Genomic DNA, 22,476 nt, shown 5'->3' on the forward strand with positions numbered 1-22,476 from the left:
GCCAGAATTCAGTGAAATGAGAATGTCTCAAAAAACCAATTTGTAATACTCCATGACCCAGAGATTTTCAGAGCAGGGAAGAGCAGAGATTAATTAACCTTGAGTTTCTTCCATCCACCTCATGTTGTTCCTAATATGTGATGCTGGCTTTTGCTTTACTTCTTCTTTTTTTAAGATTTTAACTCTGGCCGTGGCTCACTTGGCTAATCCTCCACCTGCAGCGCCGGTATCCCAGGTTCTAGTCCTGGTGGGGGTGCCGGATTCTGTCCCAGTTGCTCCTCTTCCAGTATAGCTCTCTGCTGTGGCCTGGGAAGGCAGTGGAGAATGGCCCAAGTGCTTGGGCCCCTGCACCCGCATGGGAGACCAGGAGGAAGCACCTGGCTCCTGGCTTCAGATCGGCACAGCGTAGCGGCCATTTGGGGGGGGTGAACCAACAGAAGGAAGACCTTTCTCTCTCTCTCTCTCAGAGATTCCATTTACTGGCTCACTCCCCAGTTTGGGCCAGGAAGAAGCCAGGAGTGAGGAGCTCTATCCATTTCTCTCACGTAGATGCAGTGGGTCAAGGATTTGGACCATTCTCCTCTGCTTTTCCCAGGCCATTAGCAGGGAACTAGATCAGAAGTGGAGCAGCTGGGACATGAACCGGTGCCCGTGGGGGATGCTGGCTTTGCAGGTGGCAGCTTAACCCCCAACACCGCAAAGCCACGCCCCTCACTTCTGCCTTAACAGTACTGATGCGGAGGGGTTGCTGCCCTGTAAGACAACTCTATTTTCCATTGGTTGAAAACTCCACTAATCTCACCACTTGCATAGTTATCAAACAGACTCCATATATTACACTAGACTCTGTGAATAGCAGGCTTGATCCATTTTCCCATTTATTTAGTAATAACATAGATGAGGCATTGGGGACATAGAGAGGGGCAGAACCAGGGTCCAGGTCCTAAAGTAATGGGCACTCTCATGGCGGAGACAGACAGATCCCCAGTTGCCTTCACTACGATGGGGTCAGCACCGCCAATGGCATGCACCTGCGTGTCCAGAGCTGCCTGCCTGGCATCACCTGCTGCGGCTCTGGGAGTGGTAAACAGAGAAAGCTGTCCAGAATGCGGAAGTCAAGGAAGGAGGGAAAGGGTCGCCCAGACAGTGGGAATGAGCGTAGCGACACTGACTTGGCGGCTGTGTGTGAACCCCAGGCACTTCGGTCTGAGTGGAAGGGTACCTTGGCTGACAGATGATTAGAGGATGGACCTGACTGTCCGGAGTATAAGCACAAAAGGGTGGGATTGTACAGTGCCTTCAGCTCAGAAACCACTGTTTACCTAATGGGTTTCAGCATTGGCTGTTATTTAATGTCTGGAGCTTCCTGGAAACTGTGGTCTGTAGTGCATTCTTATAGTTTGCATCAGAGATCACTTCTGGGGTATCTGGAAGATGATTCCGGAGGGAGAAGGCCAGATGCAGCACACAGAGGCTGTGGCCGTTTCTTGGAGATAGAACACGCACTGTAGCTAAGAACTGTGTCACCTAAGGAGGAGCCCGCACAGGGGGGAAGTGCCCAGATTTTACAGGGGCAGGTGCAGGAGCAACTAAGGGGAAAAGACCAGTCTGGAAGAACTTGCTCTTTTGATTCAAGTCAGGAACTGGCCTGCGTTCATCAACAAAATGCAGGCACATAGAAGTAACACAAAGCCGCGTGCCACAGGGCACGGGTGACAAAAGGGAGCAGGAGAATCATTCTTATCCATGGACAACCTAGAAATAGACTTACATTTGCAGAGAAAGCTGCAATGAAATCCTCCCCCAAATCTCTAAACCAGAATTTTCTAGTCTTATTTTAACAACTATCAAGTCATCCAACTCCATGTTCTAATGAAGAGGTTCAAATAGGTTCAAATACTGAGACTGTTGGCTTAAAGCTGTCATGTGAAAATCTTCATTTTGATTAATATAATTGAAGTATGAAGTGTGTATATGCTAAATTGCAATCAAATCAGGAAAATGTTATTCATTTTTCAAATGAACCTGTCAAAAGTTCTGCGGGTATCATGCCAACAGTGAACGCGAGTGCACAGCTTTGCTGCAGAGATTACTGTGTTATAAATGGGTAAACTGAGACATTGAAAATGCGATCCCTGGAGGAGGTGGAGTCAATAGCTGACTTGCACACAGGTGCAATAGCTGACTTGGCACAGGTGACTCCTGTGCCAAGTGGAGCAGATTTAATGAAGGCTCTAAATCAGCGTATCGAGAGGCACCCAGGTAGGTAACAAAAAATTCACTCACTTCATTCTGTCTTGACTCTCTACACACACAGACACCAACTCAAGAAATCTTGAGAGACTCGGTGGGGTTCATGCTGCTGAATATAAAACATAATTCCCGGTGCAGTACATGAGTAACTTATGCATACCCCTGTCTTTCTTTTTCTAAGGCAGGCACTGCAGGGTTCGCTGCCCTCACCCCTTCTCCTACTGCTGCTGCCACACCCATTCCTCTTGCTTCTCCCCATCTTTACCCTCCCTGACTCCCTTGAAGGAAAAAAGCCGTTGCAGAATTGTGCAACAGTAAGTATTGAGAGGTTGGCACTGGGTTCGTTGAAGATAACTGAAAATTACAGCTTTGTCCTTGCCTTCATAGTGCTTCTAGTCTAGTAAAAAAAAAGTGCAATAATGCAAGATGTGCTATGACTTGTGGAAGTGCACAGTCCCAGGTCTGTGACAGGCACCCGAGCGAGTCCTAGTGGGAGGGATCTGTGTGTGCAGGTAACTTTCTGAGATGCACTTTTCCCTCAACTACCAACACAAAAGGGTATTTCACAGTATTGATGGAAAAACAGAGTAAGAAAATTTATACCAGTGCAAAATATCATGAAATACATTTTTTTCATCATATGCATTTTCTAGGAACTCTGGGAAGACTCCTAATACACACAGATTAAGATTTATTTGAAAGTCAGAATTACAGAGAGAATCTTTGTTCTGCTGCTTCACTCCCCAAATGGCCACAGTCGGTGGGTGGGGTGGGCTGGACCAGGCCACAGCCAGGAGATCTTTCTTGGTATTTCACATAGCTGCAAGGGCCCAGACACTTGGGCCATCTGTTGCTGCTTTTCTAGGCACAGCAACAGGGGACTGGATCCAAAGTGGAGCAGCCAGGACTCAAACCAGTGCCTATATTGGATGTCAGCACTGCAGGCTGAGGCCTAACCTCCTATGCCACGGTGCCAGCCCTTCCAAAGATTTTTACAGCAAAATACTTCCCTTTAACTCCACTTCCTGTGAGCATTTTGAAGTACCCCCAGTGTGAGGGGGCGCCAACCATGGATGCACACTGGAGACCCTGTATCAGAACAGTGAGGGAGGGCCCAGGCACCAGGTTTGTTCAACAGACTCCCATGTGAATCTGATGCGCAGCCAAGATGGAGGTATACTCATTCACAAATTAAGGAAATAAGAATTACTTTATAACCAAAATTTTTTAAAGATTTTTTTTACTTACTTGAGAGGCAGAGTTACAAAGGAACAGAGATCTTCCACCCGCTGGTTCACTTCCCAAAAGGCCGCAATGGCTGGAGCTCTGCCGATCCAAAGCCAGGAGCTTCTTCTGGGTCTCCCACCTGCATGCAGGACCCCAAGCCCTTGGGCCATCCCCTACTCCTTTCCCAAGCCAGCAGCAGGGAGCTGGGTCGGAAGTGGAGAAGCTAGGACTCTAAATCGCTCCTATATGGGATACTGGTGCTGTTGGCGGATGCTCAACCTACTACGCCACAACACCAGCTCCTGAAAAAAAATAATTTCTAAATAATAATTCTAAAAAATAATTTCCCAGTCACCTTTGCTGTTCATTTTCTCTTGAGAATCTTGCTAGAATCCTCTCAAATTTTCAAGTTCTTCAGATATTCAGAATAGACACACAAACATAAAACAACAGTGAAGCAGACAGAGGGAGAGGGAGCGAGAGAGACAGAGTAGGAACCAAGGTCTGTACCTTGTATCGAGCAACATATTTGAAGTTCACAGAGAACAGGATAAAATGGCATTGTTTTCCTGCTATAATGCAGCTTTATCACTCCTCTGAGTTTCTTCCCCACTGTCGTAACCAGTTGAACTTCTCAGGGAAGAGATGAATTATACCATCAAAGCTGAACGCTTTCTGCATAGATTTGATATTATCCACAGGACAGGTTTTTGGGTTGTCTTTATTTTGCTGTCATCGTCGTCGTCATCATCATTATTTTGACTGAAGCTTCCTCCAATAGACACAGTGTTAGGTATAAACAATTACGGAGGAGTGAATCGGTCCTGTTGGGTAACAGAAAAAAGGAAAGAGCTAAGAAGGATCTACTGTGTGCCAGAAGCTCTCGAGGGCCATGGAAATTATTGAATGTGGTCCTCAGAGCTTCCTGAGGAAGCTGACAGCTGGGCCTAGGCTCAGAGACAAGCAGTCATTGCCCCTGTGTCTCCCGGGAACTGCTGGCAGGACGGATGGTCACCAAAGCCCACAGCGCTTGCCCTGCTATATATGTCATCCAACAGTATGGGGTGAGGAGCTGCTTGTGTTCCCGAAGATGCGATGGCTCTGTGCATGTCTAGGAAGAGGTAGTATTACAGGAGCTGGTGCTATGGCGTGGTGCTAGGCTGCCGCCGCCTGCCATGCCGGCATTCCATATGGCCACCAGTTTATGTCCCAGCTGCTCCACTTCTGATCTCTGCTAATGGCCTTGGGAAAGCAGCAGAAGATGGCCCACGTGCTTGGGCCCCTGTACCCATGTGGGAGACCCCAAAGAAGCTCCTGGCCCTTGTAGCCACTGGGAGAGTGAAGCAGCAAATGGAAGGTGTGTGTGTCTGTGTGTCTCCTTTCCTCACTGTTAACTCTTTCAAATAAATGAATCTTTAGAAGAGATATAAAAACTTCTATCACAAAATGCACAGAGTTTGGATAAAAATACAACCTCCTTACAAACAAGCTTTGGTTCTTAGTAGTCAGGTGGTCTTGGTATATAACTCTAACCAACAAGTCTTTAAAAGACAGGACAACAAAAATCTCTGCCATTTACAGACATTTTTAGCTGAATGTAAGTCAGAGACTAACATATGGTTTTTCCCCTCAGAATCCCCTAAGTCTAAAGCCCCAAGGAAAGCCAACAAAAACTGATGCAGCGAGTCACGAAGAAGGACGTTGGAACAGCAAGCGTTTAATTCATGACTTGTAAATTCATTGCAGGACCCTCCACTGAATTCCAAAACAGTTTAGGAAGATAAAAGTGACAGGGTTGGATGCTGGCCGTACGATGGTGAGGACAGGTGGCTCAGTCTGCTCTAGGAAGCATCTGTAACCTCAAGATTTAAATTGACTGTGGTAAGTCTGTTTGCATCTCACACGACGCTTTGTTCTCTAAGGGTGATTTGGAGAACTCATAGTCCATTTCTGGCACATGCATACGATTTTTCGGTTTATCATGTCTGTGCCAATTTCATGCTTGTGTTCCTTTTTTCCTTTATGGACCATATGCATTGTTTGTGTTGCAAGGGGTTATACAGAAATCAAATAATTTTTATAGAGAGAAGCTCCTCTTATGCTAAAATACATGAAATATTAGAGCCAGATTTTGAGTAAATACGTTCTAGCCAGCCAACCCAGAAGCAACCTCATTTGGGATAAATGGTTTACTCTCCTATCTGCAGGGGCATCAGATGAATTCTCCCTGCTCAGAGTCTAGAGAAGAGCGAGCAGTGTGGAAAACAGGTGTTTCTGATGTACAGTTCTCAGATGGGCGGGAGTCAGGATGGATACTTATTTTCCTGGAAGTCTGTGTGGCTGTGCAGACATCTTCCATCTCCTCCAAGGGGGCTCTCTCTCCTGTTGCCCAAAGCCCCACAAAGACAAGGTGTGGGTCCAAGAGAAAGGCACACGGCCCAGGCCAGCCTTCTGCTGAATTTAAGCCGGTGTTTTTGGGAGCAAGACAAAAAGCTAACACGATCCAGTCACCTTTAGAGAATAAAAAGCTGAGTGAGGAGTAGATGGGAAGGGAGCAGCAACCAAGGCAGCTGTGGATACCTAGAGCAGGAAGCACTGGAATTGTCTTTGCAACAGGGAGAGAAATGAAGGACAAACAAAGGCGAGCACAGTGCGCTAGCTGTAGCATCACCAACCACTCCGTCCCTTGTAGACGGTAAGGCTACTGCTTGGAGGAATCTGAACCAGCCCTCTGCCTTTTGATCATTTACTCAAAGCACTAAAGTGTTAGGCAGCAGGTTCCAGTGGACCCACTAAAGCCAAGCACTGGGTTTCCAGGTGCCTGAGGTGGGAGACATAGGGAGCCCCAGGACTGCCTCCTGCTGGTAAATACTGGTACAGCAAGCAGGCCAGCAATTTTTTTTTCTTTTGAGCTGGGGCCTGTGCTGTTTCAGGTATTTAGCACTTTGAGTATTGCCCCAGAATTCCAGGTTCCTTTTGGCAGAGTATATTTCTGAATCTTAATAACACTCATTCATTATGACAATCTTTCAAAAACAAAGTGGTGGCAGACGAAAGTAGCCAATATCACTACAAGATTTTGAAGGAGATCAGTCAGAATCCTCTTAGCTCATATGAAATGCAGCCTACCTCAGCAGGTTGGCAAATACATCTATAGTTATTTACCTGGAGGGAAATGATGTAATTGGGTGAGTGCAAAGCATACCTCCCCAGGCAGGAATGGAGGAGCTGCAGGGCCCTCGGCTGAGGATTTAATCAAATCCTTCTTGACACCAATCTCAGTGCTTGGACTGGGTCTTTCAATTGTTGGGTAGGAAGTCAGAAATGAGCTTAGTGTATGTGACAAAGGCCCAAGGAGTTGACAACTAGGTCCAGCACAGTATCTGCATTTCAAACACCCTGCCCCTTCTACCCGATAACCATCCTTCCTCTAAGGCTCCTCGAAGGTGGGGCGATGCCAGCCAGGCTTCCCTCTGTCTGATAACTTCAGGGGGGAAACTCAGGAAGGAATTTTTTATATTTACATCCAAAAAGTCCTTTGTTCCAGGAGAAGAGGCAGAAGGCAAGACCCATCCCCTTAAACACCCCCAGCTTCAACCAGACTGCGCGCTCAGCCCTCTGCCTCTCTGCTGAGCCGCCCACCTGGCCTGCCCAGGTGTAATCTCACCACTCAGCCATGTAACCCCGCTCTCCCCCAGTCTGAGCGACTGGGCACTCTCTCTCAGGTCCTGTCTGGAGAGGAGAGGAGCCCATCCGTTCTTATGGATGTCCCTGCCCTAATAAACCCTGCTATGTGGCTTTCCACTACTCTCTGTCTCATGCCTGAATGCTTTCTTGAGCCAAGACAAGGACCCTTTGCTTCTCCGGTAACAGAATCATTGAAGAAGAGGTCAGTAGTGGGGAGGTGGCTTAGCAGTGGGGCCTGTTTCTTGCGCCTGGCTGGCCTTCACTTGAACAACCGCAAAGGTAGGGGAGCCAAGAAGGAATACTGCTCTCTGCAGCTGGGTGACGTACTTGGTGCACTGCGTGGACAGTCACCCTCACCCCTGCAGGAGCCCAGGCTGCAGTGTCTCCGAGAGTTAGCATCCGTCCTCGGGTGCTCTAGGTATGGGTGTGCCTGGTTCACTCAGCCGTTCCCAACCACACCAGGTGTGATAGTAGGAGAGGAAATCCAGCAAGACTATTCCTGAACGTTCTACTTCCAGCAGAGTAACCTCCAGCAGATCTGTAGCTTATTGTGGGGAGCAACTTGGACTAGACTAAGTTACTGGAATTAAGACTTATTCTATGCATCTGCTCTCCCACAATATGCGCTGGGAGAGGAGTAAACAACTTTTACACAGCTGCCTCCAGTTCGACCAGTAACCTGCAGGAGCTGATCCTGCTCCTGATTGGAGGAGAGCAGTGTGCCCGGCGTGTGGGCAGCAGAGTTGGGATTGGTGGAAGAGGACTATAAAGGAGGAGAGAGACAACATGCACCAGGAACATCTAAGGGGAACATCCGGATAACATCTGAGCAGCCCCCGAGAGAGCCAGCCAGTGGTGTGCCGCTCCCCCGCAGAAGTGGGGAAAGTGGCAGGGGGCACCGCCCTTCCACGGAGCAAACCCGGGAAGGGCCGAGCAGACAAAAGAACAGCGCAGGGTCCTGTGTTGTTCCTCCGCGAAGAGGGGGAGCGACAGCTTATGAAGGTGTTCTTGACACATCTGCCTGTCACAGAAGGTTCTCGCACAGATGGGTCATTCAGGAAGCAGGAATATGCAATACATGTTCCCCAAGGCAGGCATTGTGTCCCAGTGGCCTAACCTGCCCCGTAGACACCCCAATCAGAGTGCTGGTTTGAGGCCTGGCTACCCTGTTTCCAAGCCAGTGTCATGGCCATCCATCCTGGGAACCAGCCGAGGATGGCTCAAGTGCCTGGACCCCTGCAGCCTACGTGGAGGGGAGTTCCATGGAGTTCCCCTGGCCTTGGCCTGGCCCAGAAGTGGTTGTCACAGCTATTTGGGGAGTGAATGAGCAGACGAAAAATCTCTATCTATCTATCTGTCTTTCAGGTAATGACAATAAGCTTCAAGAAGCTTCCTGGTAGCAGTGCCCAGGCCGGGACTGTGCCACACCATGGGGACCAGTGACGCAGAAGCCACACCTGACTGTTTTCCTCTGTTGGGCAGGCAGAATGACCAACACATCGGCTCTCCTGGAAACGCCTGGCTTGCTGGCAGTGTTCTCTTTCTGACCCTTTCTCCTTCTGCCGGCCTGAGAGAAGGGCTTTATGCTTTCAAGTGCGGCGGGCATCTGTTATGAATGAGGACAAAAGGCACAGCCGAGGAAGACAGGATCACAAGTCGGAGACCCCCAACTCTGACGGTAGCCCCCAGCCACATACACGCCTCTGAGACAATGTCAGGTTTCACGTTGGGTGAGGCTTAGCAGCCCTGACACGTGCAACAGGTCCTTTTACTTGCAGCCACATGCAGTCCTACTTCTACCAGGGGTGGCTTCTAGCATGAGAGACTCCTGTGGCCATCATGTCCTGGCAATGAGCATTCCTTCTACAGTGTCATTGATCCTCGCCCTGCCCCGACAACGACACCCCAACCTGTGCGTTTAACAAAGGCTAACACAGGGACTTTAATCATCCAACGTCTGGGACGTGCCCTTTTATTTATATTGCCTTCAGCTTTCTCCTTGCATCTGAGTTCTTCCTAACCACCATAGCTGACATTAGTAATATAATCACAGGCTTTTATGATATTCAGTATCATCAGAGTTGATGCTTCGTGTTTGTCATTATCCTGTTATTTCCCTTGTTTGGCATTACTTTGTACTGTGGACTACAATGCAACGATAGGAAAGTAGCATTTTCCCCCAGTTTTTTCTAATTTATAGGATATTGTGAATAAATTTGGTCCTCTTGCTAGTGACCATTTTTCAAATTCTTATTCTTCTTACTGTGAATGACACTTTCAGATTCCACCATCTAACTACGACAATGGTATGATCCCTTTCATATCACACCCTTTTAAAATTTTATTTTCTGAACTTGGAAGAAGCTGCTGCAGAAGTGCTTAAACAAAACCTTTTTCAATCCTTGTACTGCTTGTGTTACCTGATAAAAAACACGTTCCTGAGAGGAGTTTAGCAAGGCAAATTGTTATGCCTTTAGCTACAATACTGTAGCTAAATAACGCTTTACTTCATTTCGGGAAAGAAAAAACATGAAGTAAACTCTAACTATGCTCAAATTTCAGGATTCAGTGGGGATTTCCAAGTTTTACTAAAATAGCTCCACATCGCTCATGTTTGCTTATTCTCACAGGACACAGAAACTTTCCCTGCCTAAGACACACGGGGGACGGACAAGGAGGGGGCATACCTCGGCTGAAGGCACCTTGTGAAGAAGGCAGAGAGAGCTGTCAGACAAGATCAGCAAATATGGCTAAAATCCACGGCTGGGAATTTCTTTCCAGCAATGAGTCTTGCTTTCAACTTCCAGAAATCAAATTTTAAAAGTCTCGCAAAGATAGCTGACCTACAAGGATGCAATGAGGAAGGAAATCCATTGGCCAGTTCCTCCTTCAGCAGTAATAAGAAATGCCTAGTTGTAGTTGAGATGGACTTTCTACCTTCTTTATGTACTATTCGCAATTAAAAATAAATTAGAAATATCATATAACATTGAGTGTGTGCATTTATAAGGATTAGAATGGTAGTAAAATTAAAGAAAGTATTAGTTAAGAACAAAGGCCCTGGAAAGGGAACTCCTAGGTGAGTTAGCTCTGCTGTCCTGTTTCTCAAACTGTGGTCCTCATCAAAAGCCTTAGAATCAGGGAAATGTATGTGACATGCAAATGAGTGGGCAGCATCCCAACCCTTCTGAATTAGAAACTCTAGGGTGATACCCAGAGGCTTAGTTAAAACACATGGTGCTGCGTAATTCTGGCGCTTATTCAGAATTCTATAAAATAAGAGGAGAATGAAGAGTCTCTCTGTCCCTGTCTTCCTCCCTTCCTCTCTTAGGGGTTTGGAGAAGATAAAAGAATAAATTTAAATTCATGCAAGCATGTTCACCATAGAGTGAGTGGTCAAGAAGATTCAGTTACATGGTTAGTTTCTTTTCATGGTGTGGTATGATAACTATTTTTTGGCATACAAAGAGATTTCATATACTCTGTCATTTTTGCTCACAATTGTCCCTGAAATGGAAGGAAGGGCAGGAATTAGGCTTCACTTTCCAACTACATCAGTTGCCTGTCTGGTCTGTGTGTAGCCTTGTGCTAGACTCTGGGTCAGGCGTTCAACAGGATCAATATGTTGCCAGCCCTCCAGGAATGGGCATTCTCATTCAATTCAACCCAACTACAGAGGCAGAGCTGTCCATCACATTTTTAACAAAAGGGGAGACAACTGGTTAAAACACCAGATTCCTTGCCCACCAGACTGTGACTCACTAGTCCTGGGTGGACTCTGAAGTTCTGGTAACCTCTCTAGGTGATACAGAGGATCATCCAGGAAGAACATGGAGCAACGCTGGAGTGTCGCCTATTAGCACATGCATGAGTTCCAGGAGTGCTGGCCACACAGTGCCACTCTCCTGCCTGGAGAGCTCCAGGATGGTGTGGGAGAAGAGGACTTTCCTAGAATACGAGGTCTCTATCCTGCTGACGTCCAGGGCTTAGATCCACAGGTTTACGGGGGTGCCATGCTCCTACTGACCACACAGGAGATAAGACATGCCATCAGACCATGGGCTCAGAAATAGAGAAGCAGGAATCAGTGCGTAGCAGGAATCATTTTGAAATCATTTTGCAGATGAAAATGAGCTTTGACAACAAATAACCTCAAAATAACAGAGTTAGTGAGTACAGCAAGAAAGACGAGTTTTTTCTGTGGCATCCATGACAAATAGACATAAAACTCCAGCTGCCTCCCCCAGGGCCTGCTGGGGAGCCTCACCTGATTCAATGCATTCGCTTTTTCTGTAAGCCCTGTTGTAGGTGCTGAGAGTTCAAGGACGAGCAAGACATCAAGAATGTTTCCAGAGAGCTCCTGCTCCAAGGGTCAGTCACAGCACACTGAAAACGAGACACTTCACACCGTGAAACCTAAGAGACAGGAAGGACAAACGTATGAGGTATGTGGGCAGCCAATCATAGAAGAGGGAGTTAATTTCTCAAGGTAAGGATAGGTTCATAAAAAGGCAACGTCGGAGGTGAACGTGGAAGAATTATCACAGTTCCACTAAGAAGTGGGCAGACCTTGGGGAAGAGCTGCCAGACGTAGAGCTCAGGGGCATATTTTTGAAATGGCAAAGAGTGTGTCCATGAAGGCTCCCAAGACAGAGAGTGTTAGAAGCTTTCAAAATCCTTTGGACTTAGGGAGTAAAAGGCCCACAGTGGTACACCCAGTAGGCTGTTTTTTTCTTTTAACAAAATGTAGCAGGTGATGAGAACAATTTTTAAGTAGAGCAGTGAGATTTCAGTTTTTGAAAGACAATTGTGGGGCTGCCGCTGAGGTATAGCAGGTAAAGCCGCTGCTTGCAGTGCCGGCATCCCATATGGACGCTGGTTCGAGTCCCGGCTACTCCACTTCCGATCCAGCTCTTTAAGTAATCCAAGAAAATAGTGGCGGCTCTCATTATTGATTGCCATCCTAAAATGTTAACATCAAAATCGATTTTCTAGGATGGAAATCAATATCAACCCCTAAGACTGTGCCCACGGTTAGGGACATAAAAGGACAATTCAGTTAGCAGCTGCACAAATGCCTAAGGTGAAAGAGCAGGTAGTCTGTTCTACAATATCAATGAGCCCATTAAAATGCTCAAGCATCCTCCGCGTTGGGCTGTTGGAACGAGCTAACGTATAGCCTGGAAGGGTAGTTAGAGCACTTGGAGACAAAACCGATCATTTCACGGATGGAAATACAAGGGCAGAAGCTGAATATAAGGATCCAGGTCACAGGTATTTCTTGCTGTCCTAGACCAGAAACCCAAACCCAGAGATACACACAGGTGATCACTGACTGCTCATTGACAACAGTGGTCCTCTGGACGCCTTCAGCCTGAACTCACCAACGATCGGCTTCCGGGGCCCCGTGAGGTGTTCTGTGTTTGCTTCTGTGCAAAGTGGGCTATAGGACTTTATTGGGAAGCCTCACCTTTCTCTGAGGAAGTTTACAGAAGGAAGAGCATATATTGAAACACTAGAAGAATAAGAGTTTCACTGTGCACTGATGTGCAAAATCCCTACTGCTTACATGTACAGACACTTCTTGATTCTCCTACATTGGATTATCTAATTTTCAGATTATGCCGATTCTGTTTTTAAAAGAAGGTATTACGGGGCCGGCGCCGTGGCTCACTTGGCTAATCCCCCACCTGCGGCGCCGGCATCCCATATGGTCGCCGGGTTCTAGTCCCGGCTTCTCCTCTTCCAGTCCAGCTCTCTGCTGTGGCCCAGGAGGGCAACAGAGGATGGCCCAAGGACTTGGGTGCCTGCACCTGCGTGGGAGACCAGGAGGAGGCACCTGGCTTCGGATCAGTGCAGCACCGGTCGTGGTGGCCATTTGGGGGATGAACCCACGAAAGGAAGACCTTTCTCTCTCTCTAAATATATATATCTTTCAAATAAAAAAAATTTAAAAAAAATAAATAAACGAAGGTATTAGCATAGAGGAAAAGAGATTCATGTGTGCTGTCAGTTCATCAATTTGTTAGCTCTTATCATATTGGGTGAAATAAAGTGTTTGTTTATATCAAGATCAAACCCCTTCTCTTGAGAAGATCCAGTAGCACTTCAAACTTATCTACACTGAAATGGGGAACCAAAGTATCAAAATATGTATGTGAATTAAATACACAGGCAGTTTGAAACATAAAGCAAAATACATATTAAAGTTCATTAGCTAGCCTCATATGATGCCAATTATCAGAGTAGGGGGTAGAAGGCAACAAGGAGTCATCCTATCTAATCCATGTAATGACCAGTGCACTTAAATAGTAAGGCTTCCTGGGGCTGCCTCCTATGATGCCGGCATCCCATATGGGTGCCAGTTTGAGTCCTGGCTGCTCCACTTCCAGTGCAGCTCTCTGCTATGACCTGGGAAAGCAGCAGAGGAGGGCCTAAGCTCTTGGGCCCCTGCACCTGACTGGAAGACCTCGAAGAAGCTCTTGTCTCCAGATTGTCACAGTTTCAGCTGTTGCACCCATCTGGGGAGTGAACCAGCAATGGAGGACCCCTCTCTCCCTCCGCCAATGCCTCTTTGTAATTCTGCCTTTCAAATAAATAAATATTAAAAAAAATAGTAAAGATTCTTTTCTCTTACCATACCACAGCTGGTACGTCTCAGACAATTTTATCCATGGGAAAGTTTCCATTACAAATAATATACAAGTGACTTACAAGTTTTATCTCTTTTGGGCTTCAGACCTGATTTGCTTGCAGTGGTAAATAAAGGGCAGGTTTAGAGTTTAACATATTATGTTGAATGCCTTCGTTTCAGGAAACAAAGGGGAACTTTCCCCAGTGAAACGTCCGACACCCATCTCACCTTGGCTTCTTCCAAACTGCAGGCTCTTTTATGCAGTAGAATTAAGGTTTTATCTGAGAAACGCTTTGTGGCAAGCAAGACAGTTCTCTGCAGTTCTTCCAGCACGCCCGCTACCTCTCTCCACGGGGTCTTCCCACCCATTTGTTTCCCTCTCGAAGTTCTTCTTCAGGTAGGCACAGATGGCAGCTCAGTCAGAAGCTCCAGTGATCACCTCCCTGGAGACACCAGTCTCCACAGCCGTTCACACACCAAGCCAGCCTCACAAGGGCTAAAGAAGCCAGTAAAGCAGTGACAGAACAGTGCAGACACTCCAGAAACCAGCAGAGAGAGAGAGAGAGGGCAGATACACTGCAGAACCCACTGGCACCGGCAGCTGCAGCTCCTGCCGCACCTGATCCTAGCCAGGAACACCATCTTGCTGAGAACAGTAAGAAGGTACCCAACCCCCACCAGCAATACATACCAGCAGCGCTGGCTAGAGAATCCCACCATCCTCAAGGCACTAGGCCAACCTAGGAAAACACTCCTGCATTTTACCAGGGCAGACTGAGCCCCATGAGCTGGGCCCAGTAGTGTAGTGCTCACTCCAGTGCCCAGGCCCACACAGCCCTCTCCACTGTGCAGGAGAGAGTGGGAGCAGGGATCGGCGTGACAGCCAGAGGACTCTGTGGCCCACACTGTCAGAATTAGGGAAATACTCCTCCCTATTACCTGCCCTCCCCCAAGCACCTGAAACATTTGCACGTTGTGGCAGAGTGTCTGTGCACCCACCCGGTCTGACTACAGAGACCTGCAGCTCTCTCCACACTGGGGGTGGATGTCACAGTGGTGCCAGGAGGAGCTGGCACTCCTGACAGTGTGCACATCAGGGTGAGTGAGGGGACTCCAGACGTACTCATCAGTTGCAACATGCCCTTCCCCCCGACAGTAGCCACAGGCGCTCCACCATGCACATCTGGAGTATCTGGGCCTCCTGCTCCAACCATGAACTGAGGCTGCAGCCCCCCAGCCCCACCCAGTGCATACCTCTGAAGCTCAGACGTCAACCTCAGGCACTCCACCCAGCCCAGCAACAACCTGCTTATAGGATGCACCACTGGGCTCTTTGTGCTGAGCCCAGTACCGTACAAGCCTATTCTTTGCTGCTATCTCTGCTGCACAGGATCTGTGTTTGGCTCAGGCCCAGTGTAGGGCTCTGGATGCTAGCCCCTCCCATGCAAACTACCGGAGTTTGGGCGCTGCTTCCCACCTGATGCTCAGGCTTGAGGTCGCTGCATACAACTCAAACAAGTAAACAGTACATGGAGAGTCGTCCCAGACAGCTTGCCCTGCTGTTACAGAGCCAAAGTCACTCTCATAGATCCAGCTACTCTCTCAGGTAGCATCTGTGTTACTGCCTCCTCTACCCAGAAGCAGTGAAACTCTTAGAACTATGAATCTGGGCTACAGCTAAGAGTCTCTGTGTCTACTCAGCCCCTACAGCCACTACTGACCTTCAGAGCACAGACACTCAGCCACAACGTGCAGTGTTTCAGGTGCTTGGGGGAGGGGAGGTAATAGGGAGGAGTATTTCCCTAATTCTGACAGTGTGGGCCACAGAGTCCTCTGGCTGTCACGCCGGATCCCCTCTCCCACTCTCTCCTGCACAGTGGAGAGCGCAGTGAGGGCCTGGGCTCTGGAGTGAGCACTACACTACTGGCCCCAGCTCATGGGGCTCAGTCTGCCCCGGTAAAATGCAGGAGTGTTTTCCTAGGTTGGCCTAATGCCTTTGAGGACGGTGGGATTCTCTAGCCAGCACTGCTGGTATGTGTTGCTGGCGGGGGTTGGGTGCCTTGTAACTCCAGTGCCTAACTTGGATATTGGCTGGGACTCTGTGCGCCAGGCACACCCACGACCCTAGCAAGGCCTGCTCCCAACACTGAAGCAGCTCATCACAGCACTCTCTCTCTCGGAAGAAACAGCTGGAGACCCGCCTAAAAGGCATCTCAGTTACCACAACGAGCTACAGGCAAAGCTCAGATCCCTGCTGTGGTTATCATCAACTGTAGGGAATAAAGGCCTAGGGAGACTACATTACAGACTCTAACGGATCCGAAGATAAAGCACGCTACCCAACCAACACGCAAAGGCACATCTCTAGGAATAAAACCTTCAGTCAACAAAAAGCTTCCTCCAGGAGTGACAGAATCAAGAGATATTCCCAGATGCACAACCATCAGTGTGCAAAAACAGGAAATATGGACAAGAAAGGCACCATGACTTCCCAAAGGGAAAGTGCTGAATACAGTAATACTGTACTGTGAAGAGAGGGAGATTGATGTAACGTCTGAAAATAAGCCAAAAGAATGATTGTAAGGTTAATCAAAATCACAAAAAGTTAAATGAAATTAGGAAATTAGTATATAACACAGATGAGAAATTCAGCGTAGAGATATTGAAAAAAATAAGTATTGTACTCAGTAAGTCAAACAGAGTGGATAAGCCTTAACAGCAGACTTGCTGAGGGAGGAGAAGCGGTATCTCACCTGGAAGGCAGGGCTTTGGAAACAGTGAGACAAAAGAGAAAGGAAGAAAAGTTAAATGGAATGAAAACAGTGTTTGGAATCTATGGGATATGCTCAAATATTCAAATATACCAGTCTTGGAAGTTCTGAAAAAATAGAAAAAAAAAACAACAATGGCTTAAAAAACCTCTTCACTGAAATAAGAGCAGAAAATCTCCAACATTTGGAGAAAGATGTGGGCATCTAAATATAGAACACACATAGAACTCCAAATAGGCATGATCAGAGAAGATCCTCATGGCTACACATTATAGCCCAACTTCCAGAAGTAAAACAGAGAGAATATGCTAAAATTTGTGAGAGAGAAATGCCAGGTCATTTTAAAGGAACTCTCATCAGACTGTCAGCAGATGTTTCAACAGAAACCCAGCAGGTCAGGACAAAGTAGAGAGATGCAGTCCAACTTCTTTAAAAAAAAAAAAAAAGGGTTTATTTATTTCTTTGAAAGGCAGAGTTAGAAGGAGGGAAAAAGACAGTAAGGCCCTCCATCCATTGGTTCACTCCCCAGCTGGGTGCAGTGGCCAAGCCAGGAGCTTCTTCCAGGTCTCCAGGGGTCCTAAGACTTGGGCCATCTTCTGCTTTCCTAGGCCATAGCAGAGAGCTGTATTGGAAGTGGAGCAGCCGGGACTCAAACCAGCGCCCATATGGGATGCTGGCATTGCAGGTGGAGGCTTTGCCTGCCATACCACAGCACCGGCCCCATCCAAGTTTGTAAAGAAAAAAACTCTGTTGACCCTGAATATAAACCCAGCAAAGTTCACATTCATAAATGAGAATGAAATAAAGACCATTCATCACAAGCAAACATTCAATAATTTGTCATCACCCAGACAGCATTATAAATGATACTTAAGGATGTAATACATACAGAGATAGAGAAAGACCATAGCATCATGACAGAAGGTGAAAGCAGAAACCCTCCTAGTAAAAGAGCAGAGGACATTCAAAACAAATAGGAGTATTCATTGGAAACTGGCAGGACTAAGTCATCACTTATCACTAACACTGACTGAGTGTAAACAGACTAAATTCTCCGATGAAAAGATGCAGGCTGGCTGAATGGATAAAAATAAGACCCGTCTGTATGCTAGCTCCAAGACACACACTTCACAAATAAAGATACACAGAAACCAAACATAAAAGGGTAGAAAAAAATATTCCATACAACTGGCATTCAAAAACAAGCAAGAGTAGCTATACTTATGTGAGAGAAACTAGGCTTTAAGATAAAAAACGTTAGAAGACACAAAGAAGGGTTACTATGTAATCAGTAAAGATTAATTCAACAAGATGTGCCTATTGTATATGTATTTGCACCCAATGCTACAGCACCCAGTTTTATAAAACAAGTGTTAATAGATATAAAGGGAGGCGTAAGCTCCTATACAATAATCCTAGGGGCTTCAATACGAAGCTCGCAGCAATGGTTAACCAACCAGGCAAAAAATAAATAAATAAATAAACCGCAGAGCACATCTACCCTACAGACCACATGGTCCTAATAAACATACATGGCACATTCCCACACAACATCCTACAGCAGCAGAATGTACCTTCCTTCACTCTGAGTATGCAACTTTCACTCGGATTGACCCTATGATAGGATTTTAAAACAAATCTCAGCCAATTTAATTTAAAAACTGAAATCATGCATCTTTTCTCCCCATAGTGGAATGAAGCTGGAAATTTACAAAATAAACTGGAGTAATGATACAAACATGGAGACCGACCAATATCCTCCTGAATGAACAGTGGATCATAGAAAAAAATCAGAAAGGAATTTAACAATTCCTCGGAACTAATGAAAATGAAAACACAACATACCAAAACTTATGAGACACTACTATAGATTTTCCTTTTAACACTGATTTTGCTGTAAGTGCCCACATCAAAAAAATTGGAAAGGCATTTTAATGGTAAAACTAGTACTCAAACAGTACTCTATACTTGGTGTGTCTGTGTGGGTGCAGTCTGTTGAAATCTTTACTTAGCATATACTAAGTTGATCTTCTGTATATAAAGATAATTGAAAAAGAATCTTGATGAAGAATGGGATGAAAGAAGGAGTGAGAGATGGGATGATTGTGGGTGGAAGGGAGGTTATGGGGGGAAAAGCTGCTATAATCTTAAAAGTTGTATTTTTGAAATTTATATTTATTAAATAAAAGTTTAAAAAAAATCGGAAAGGCATCAAATGAATTAGCTAACAGTGCATCACAAGGACCTAGAAAATCAAGAACAAATGAAATCCAAAATTAGCAGGAGAGAAACAGAAAAGAAACAAATTTGCAATTTATAAAAAAAGATAGAAAAGATTAATAAAATTAAGAACTGGTGTTTGGCTGGCACCGCGGCTCAATAGGCTAATACTCCGCCTGGCGGCGCCCGCACACCGGGTTCTAGTCCTGGTCAGGGTGCCGGATTCTGTCCCGGTTGCCCCTCTTCCAGGCCAGCTCTCTGCTGTGGCCCGGGAGTGCAGTGGAGGATGGCCCAAGTGCTTGGGCCCTGCACCCCATGGGAGACCAGGACAAGCACCTGGCTCCTGCCTTCGGATCAGCCCGGTGCGCCGGCAGCAGCGCACCGGCCATTGGAGGGTGAACCAACGGCAAAGGAAGACCTTTCTCTCTGTCTCTGTCTCTCACTGTCCACTCTGTCAAAAACAAAAAACAAACAAACAAACAAAAACCCTAAAAACAAAAAAAAAAACCTGGCGTTTTGAAAAAATCATCAAAACTGATATACCATTGGCCAACTAAGAAAAAAAGACTCAAATCAGATAAAAAAAAAAAAAAAAGGCGATATGACACTGATACCACAGAGATACAATGAAGCATTAGAAATTATTATAAATAAATATATGCCAACAAATTGAAAATCTAGAAGAAATGGATAGATTTCTGGACAAATAAAATTTACCAAAATTGAGGCATGAAGACACATAAAACCTAAATAGACCAAAAACGAAAATGGAGACTGAGTCAGTAATACAGATCCTCGAAAAAAAGGAAGCCCCTCAGCATACGGCTTCCTTGCCGACTTCTACTGTGCCTTCAAGGAATGACTATCACAATTCTACTCTAAGTATTCAAAACAATCCAAAGAGAGGGAATCTGTGCAGACACTCTGTGTGGCCATCATCACCTTAATCCTAACACCAGAGGAAGACACAACAAAAGAACTACAGACCAATATCCTGGGTGACCATAGATGAAAACATTCCCAATAAAACACTAGCAGATCAAACCCAACAACACTTCAAGATCATCCACCCAGACCAAGTGGGATTTATCCCAAGGATAAGGGGATGGTTCAACATTTGCAAACCAATAAACATAATGTGTCACCCTAACCAAATGAAGGATAAAAACCAATGATTCTCATGGGGCTGGCATCCCACATGGGCTCCAGTTTGAGTCCCAGCTGCTCCACATCCGACCACGTCCCTGCTAATGAAAGCAGCAGCAGATGGCCTGAGTCTGCAGGCCCCGGTACCCACGTGGGAGACTCTGAAAAAGGTCCAGGGCTCTGGCTTGGCCTGACTCAGTGCTGGCTGTCGCAGGCATTTGGGGAATGAACTAGAGGATGGAAGACCTCTTCCTCTGTCTCTCCCTCTCTCTATAACTGTTTTCAAATATTCAAAATAATATTTTAAGATTTCTTTATTTATCTAAATAGATACAGAGAAAGCATTTGTGAAAATACAACATCATTGCCTGATTCAAAAAAAGAAACTTTACACTTTCTGGTATAGAAGGAATATACATGAATACAGTCAAGGCTGACAAACCCACAGCCAGCATCATATCGCATGAGGAAAAGCTAGAAGTATTTTCAGTAAGATCTGAAACCATACAAATATGTCCACTCTCGACACCACTATTTAGTATGGAAGCTTTAGCCAGAGCCATTTGGCAAGAAAAAGAAATCAAAGGGATACAAATTGGAAAAGGCAAATTTTCCCAGTTTGAAATGACATGATTTTTTTAAACATCTATTTATGTTACTTGAAAGAGTTAGAGAAGAGGAGACAGAGACAGGACAGAGATTGAGATCTTCCGTCCACTGGTTACTCCCCCTACAGCAACAATGATAGGGGCTGGGCCAGACCAAAGCCAGGAGCCAGGAGCTTCATTCAGATCTCACACATGGGTGCAGGGGCCCAAGGACTTGGGAGAAGCAGAGGAAGATGGCCCAGGTGCATTAGCACAGAGCTGGATGAGAAGTGGAGCAGCCAGGATGTGCCAGCACCCATATGGGATGCCAGCATCTCAGAGAACAGATTAACCCTCTACACCACAACGTTGGCCCCAGATTGGTTCTTTATTTATTATTTTTTTATTTTTGACAGGCAGAGTGGACAGTGAGAGAGAGAGAGAGACAGAGAGAAAGGTCTTCCTTTGCTGTTGGTTCACCCTCCAATGGCCTCCGCAGCCAGCACTGTGCTGATCTGAAGGCAGGAGCCAGGTGCTTCTCCTGGTCTCCCATGGGGTGCAGGGCCCAAGCACTTGGGCCATCCTCCACTGCACTTCCTGGCCACAGTAGAGAGCTGGCCTGGAAGAGGGGCAATTGGGACAGAATCCAGTGCCCCGACAGGGACTAGAACCCGGTGTGCTGGCGCCACAAGGCGGAGGTTTAGCCTGTTGAGCCACGGCACTGGCCCGCAGATTGGTTCTTAATATAGGAGAACCAAAAGACTCCACTAAGAGACTATTAGAACTGATAAGAGAATTCAGCAAAGTTGCAGGATATAAAATCACCAGACAACCATCAGTAGCATTCTTACAAGCCAACAGTGTTCCGGCTGAGGAGGAAGTGTTAAGATCAGTCTCATTCACAATGTCCAGATAACATTTAAACAGCTTGATATAAGCTGCAGAAAGTTGTGAAAGATCTCTACAATACAATTACAAGCATTAATAATAGAAACAGAAGAAGACACAAAAAGGAAAGGTTTTTCTATGCTCGAAGATTCAAAGCATTAACATTACCAAAATGTCTCTGCTACCCAAAGCAATTTACAGATTCAATACAGTCCTACTCAAAATTCCAAGGACATTCTTTGCAGAACTACGACAATCCAAAAATCCATTTATATACACAAAAGACCCAGACTAGCCAAAGCAATCTTAAACAATATTAACAAAGATGGGAACATGAAAACACCATATTTCAAGACATATTACAGAGCTATTATAATCAAAACTTCCTGGTATTGATATAAAAAGGCAAGTGGGCCAATGGAACAGAATGAAAACCCCAGGAATTCATCCACACATCTACAGCCAACTAATCAGTGACAAATGTGGTATAAAATTATTCACTGGAGAAAACACAGTCTCTTCACACATGGTACTGAAAAAACTGGATCTCCAGATGCCTACGTATGAAACAAATCCCCTACTATGCACCCTATACAAAAACCAACTCAAAATGCATCAAAGATCTCACCTTAGGACTTGAAAACATCGAAGTACCAGAGGAAAACGTAGGAGGATATGATGTAAGACATTGGCGTAGGCAAAGACTTCTTGGATAGGACCCCAAAAGCACAGGTAATAAAAGTGAAAATAGTCTAATGGGATTACATAAAACTAACATAGCAGTCCAAGGAACACAATCAACAAAGCGGCAACTGACTGAATGGGAGAAAATATTTGTAAACTATGCATCTGATGAAGCATAATATCTAAAAATATATAAGGAACTCAAGAAACTCAACAGCAGAACAATCCATCCATTTAAGTAATGGGCAAAGAATATGAATGGACATTTTTCAAAGGAAGAAATACAAATGGCCAACATCATGATAAACACGCTCAGTCATCAGCCATCAGGGAAAAGCAAGTAAAAACCTCAAGGAGGTATCAGCATATTCCAGTGAGA

General features: G+C 45.9%; 1 protein-coding gene and 1 long non-coding RNA gene across 15 annotated transcripts in view; one reads left to right on the forward strand and one right to left on the reverse strand.

Annotated features, from left to right (window-relative positions):
- The window catches only part of LOC138850130 (uncharacterized), a 311,379-nt gene extending 301,231 nt beyond the window's left edge, over positions 1-10,148 (forward strand). For 3 of the 6 annotated variants that reach the window (XR_016235270.1, XR_016235263.1, XR_011389675.2), the window contains 3 exons: positions 2,435-2,567; positions 5,227-5,361; positions 8,533-9,788. Coding sequence is in view for 1 of the 6 variants with exons in the window: in XM_089334892.1 (XP_089191018.1) it covers positions 2,435-2,567; positions 5,227-5,239 (146 nt within the window). In the remaining 5 variants the exon portion in view is untranslated. The other 3 variants (XM_089334892.1, XR_016235258.1, XR_016235262.1) reach the window with 3 other exon arrangements.
- LOC103347857 (uncharacterized) overlaps positions 3,511-22,476 on the reverse strand; it is a 148,764-nt gene continuing 129,798 nt past the window's right edge. For 5 of the 9 annotated variants that reach the window (XR_016235238.1, XR_016235244.1, XR_016235240.1 and 2 more), the window contains 2 exons: positions 11,435-11,583; positions 9,878-10,010 (listed from right to left, as the gene is read on the reverse strand). This is a non-coding gene — a long non-coding RNA (uncharacterized LOC103347857). Of the gene's footprint in view, positions 4,305-5,358; positions 5,992-9,854; positions 10,011-11,434; positions 11,584-22,476 lie in introns of those variants that run through there. The other 4 variants (XR_016235254.1, XR_016235253.1, XR_016235239.1 and 1 more) reach the window with 2 other exon arrangements.

The sequence above is a fragment of the Oryctolagus cuniculus genome, chromosome 6 (genome assembly GCF_051225735.1).
Source record: "Oryctolagus cuniculus isolate XC-2025 breed Fujian yellow rabbit chromosome 6, ASM5122573v1, whole genome shotgun sequence".
NCBI classification, from domain to species: Eukaryota; Metazoa; Chordata; class Mammalia; order Lagomorpha; family Leporidae; genus Oryctolagus; species Oryctolagus cuniculus.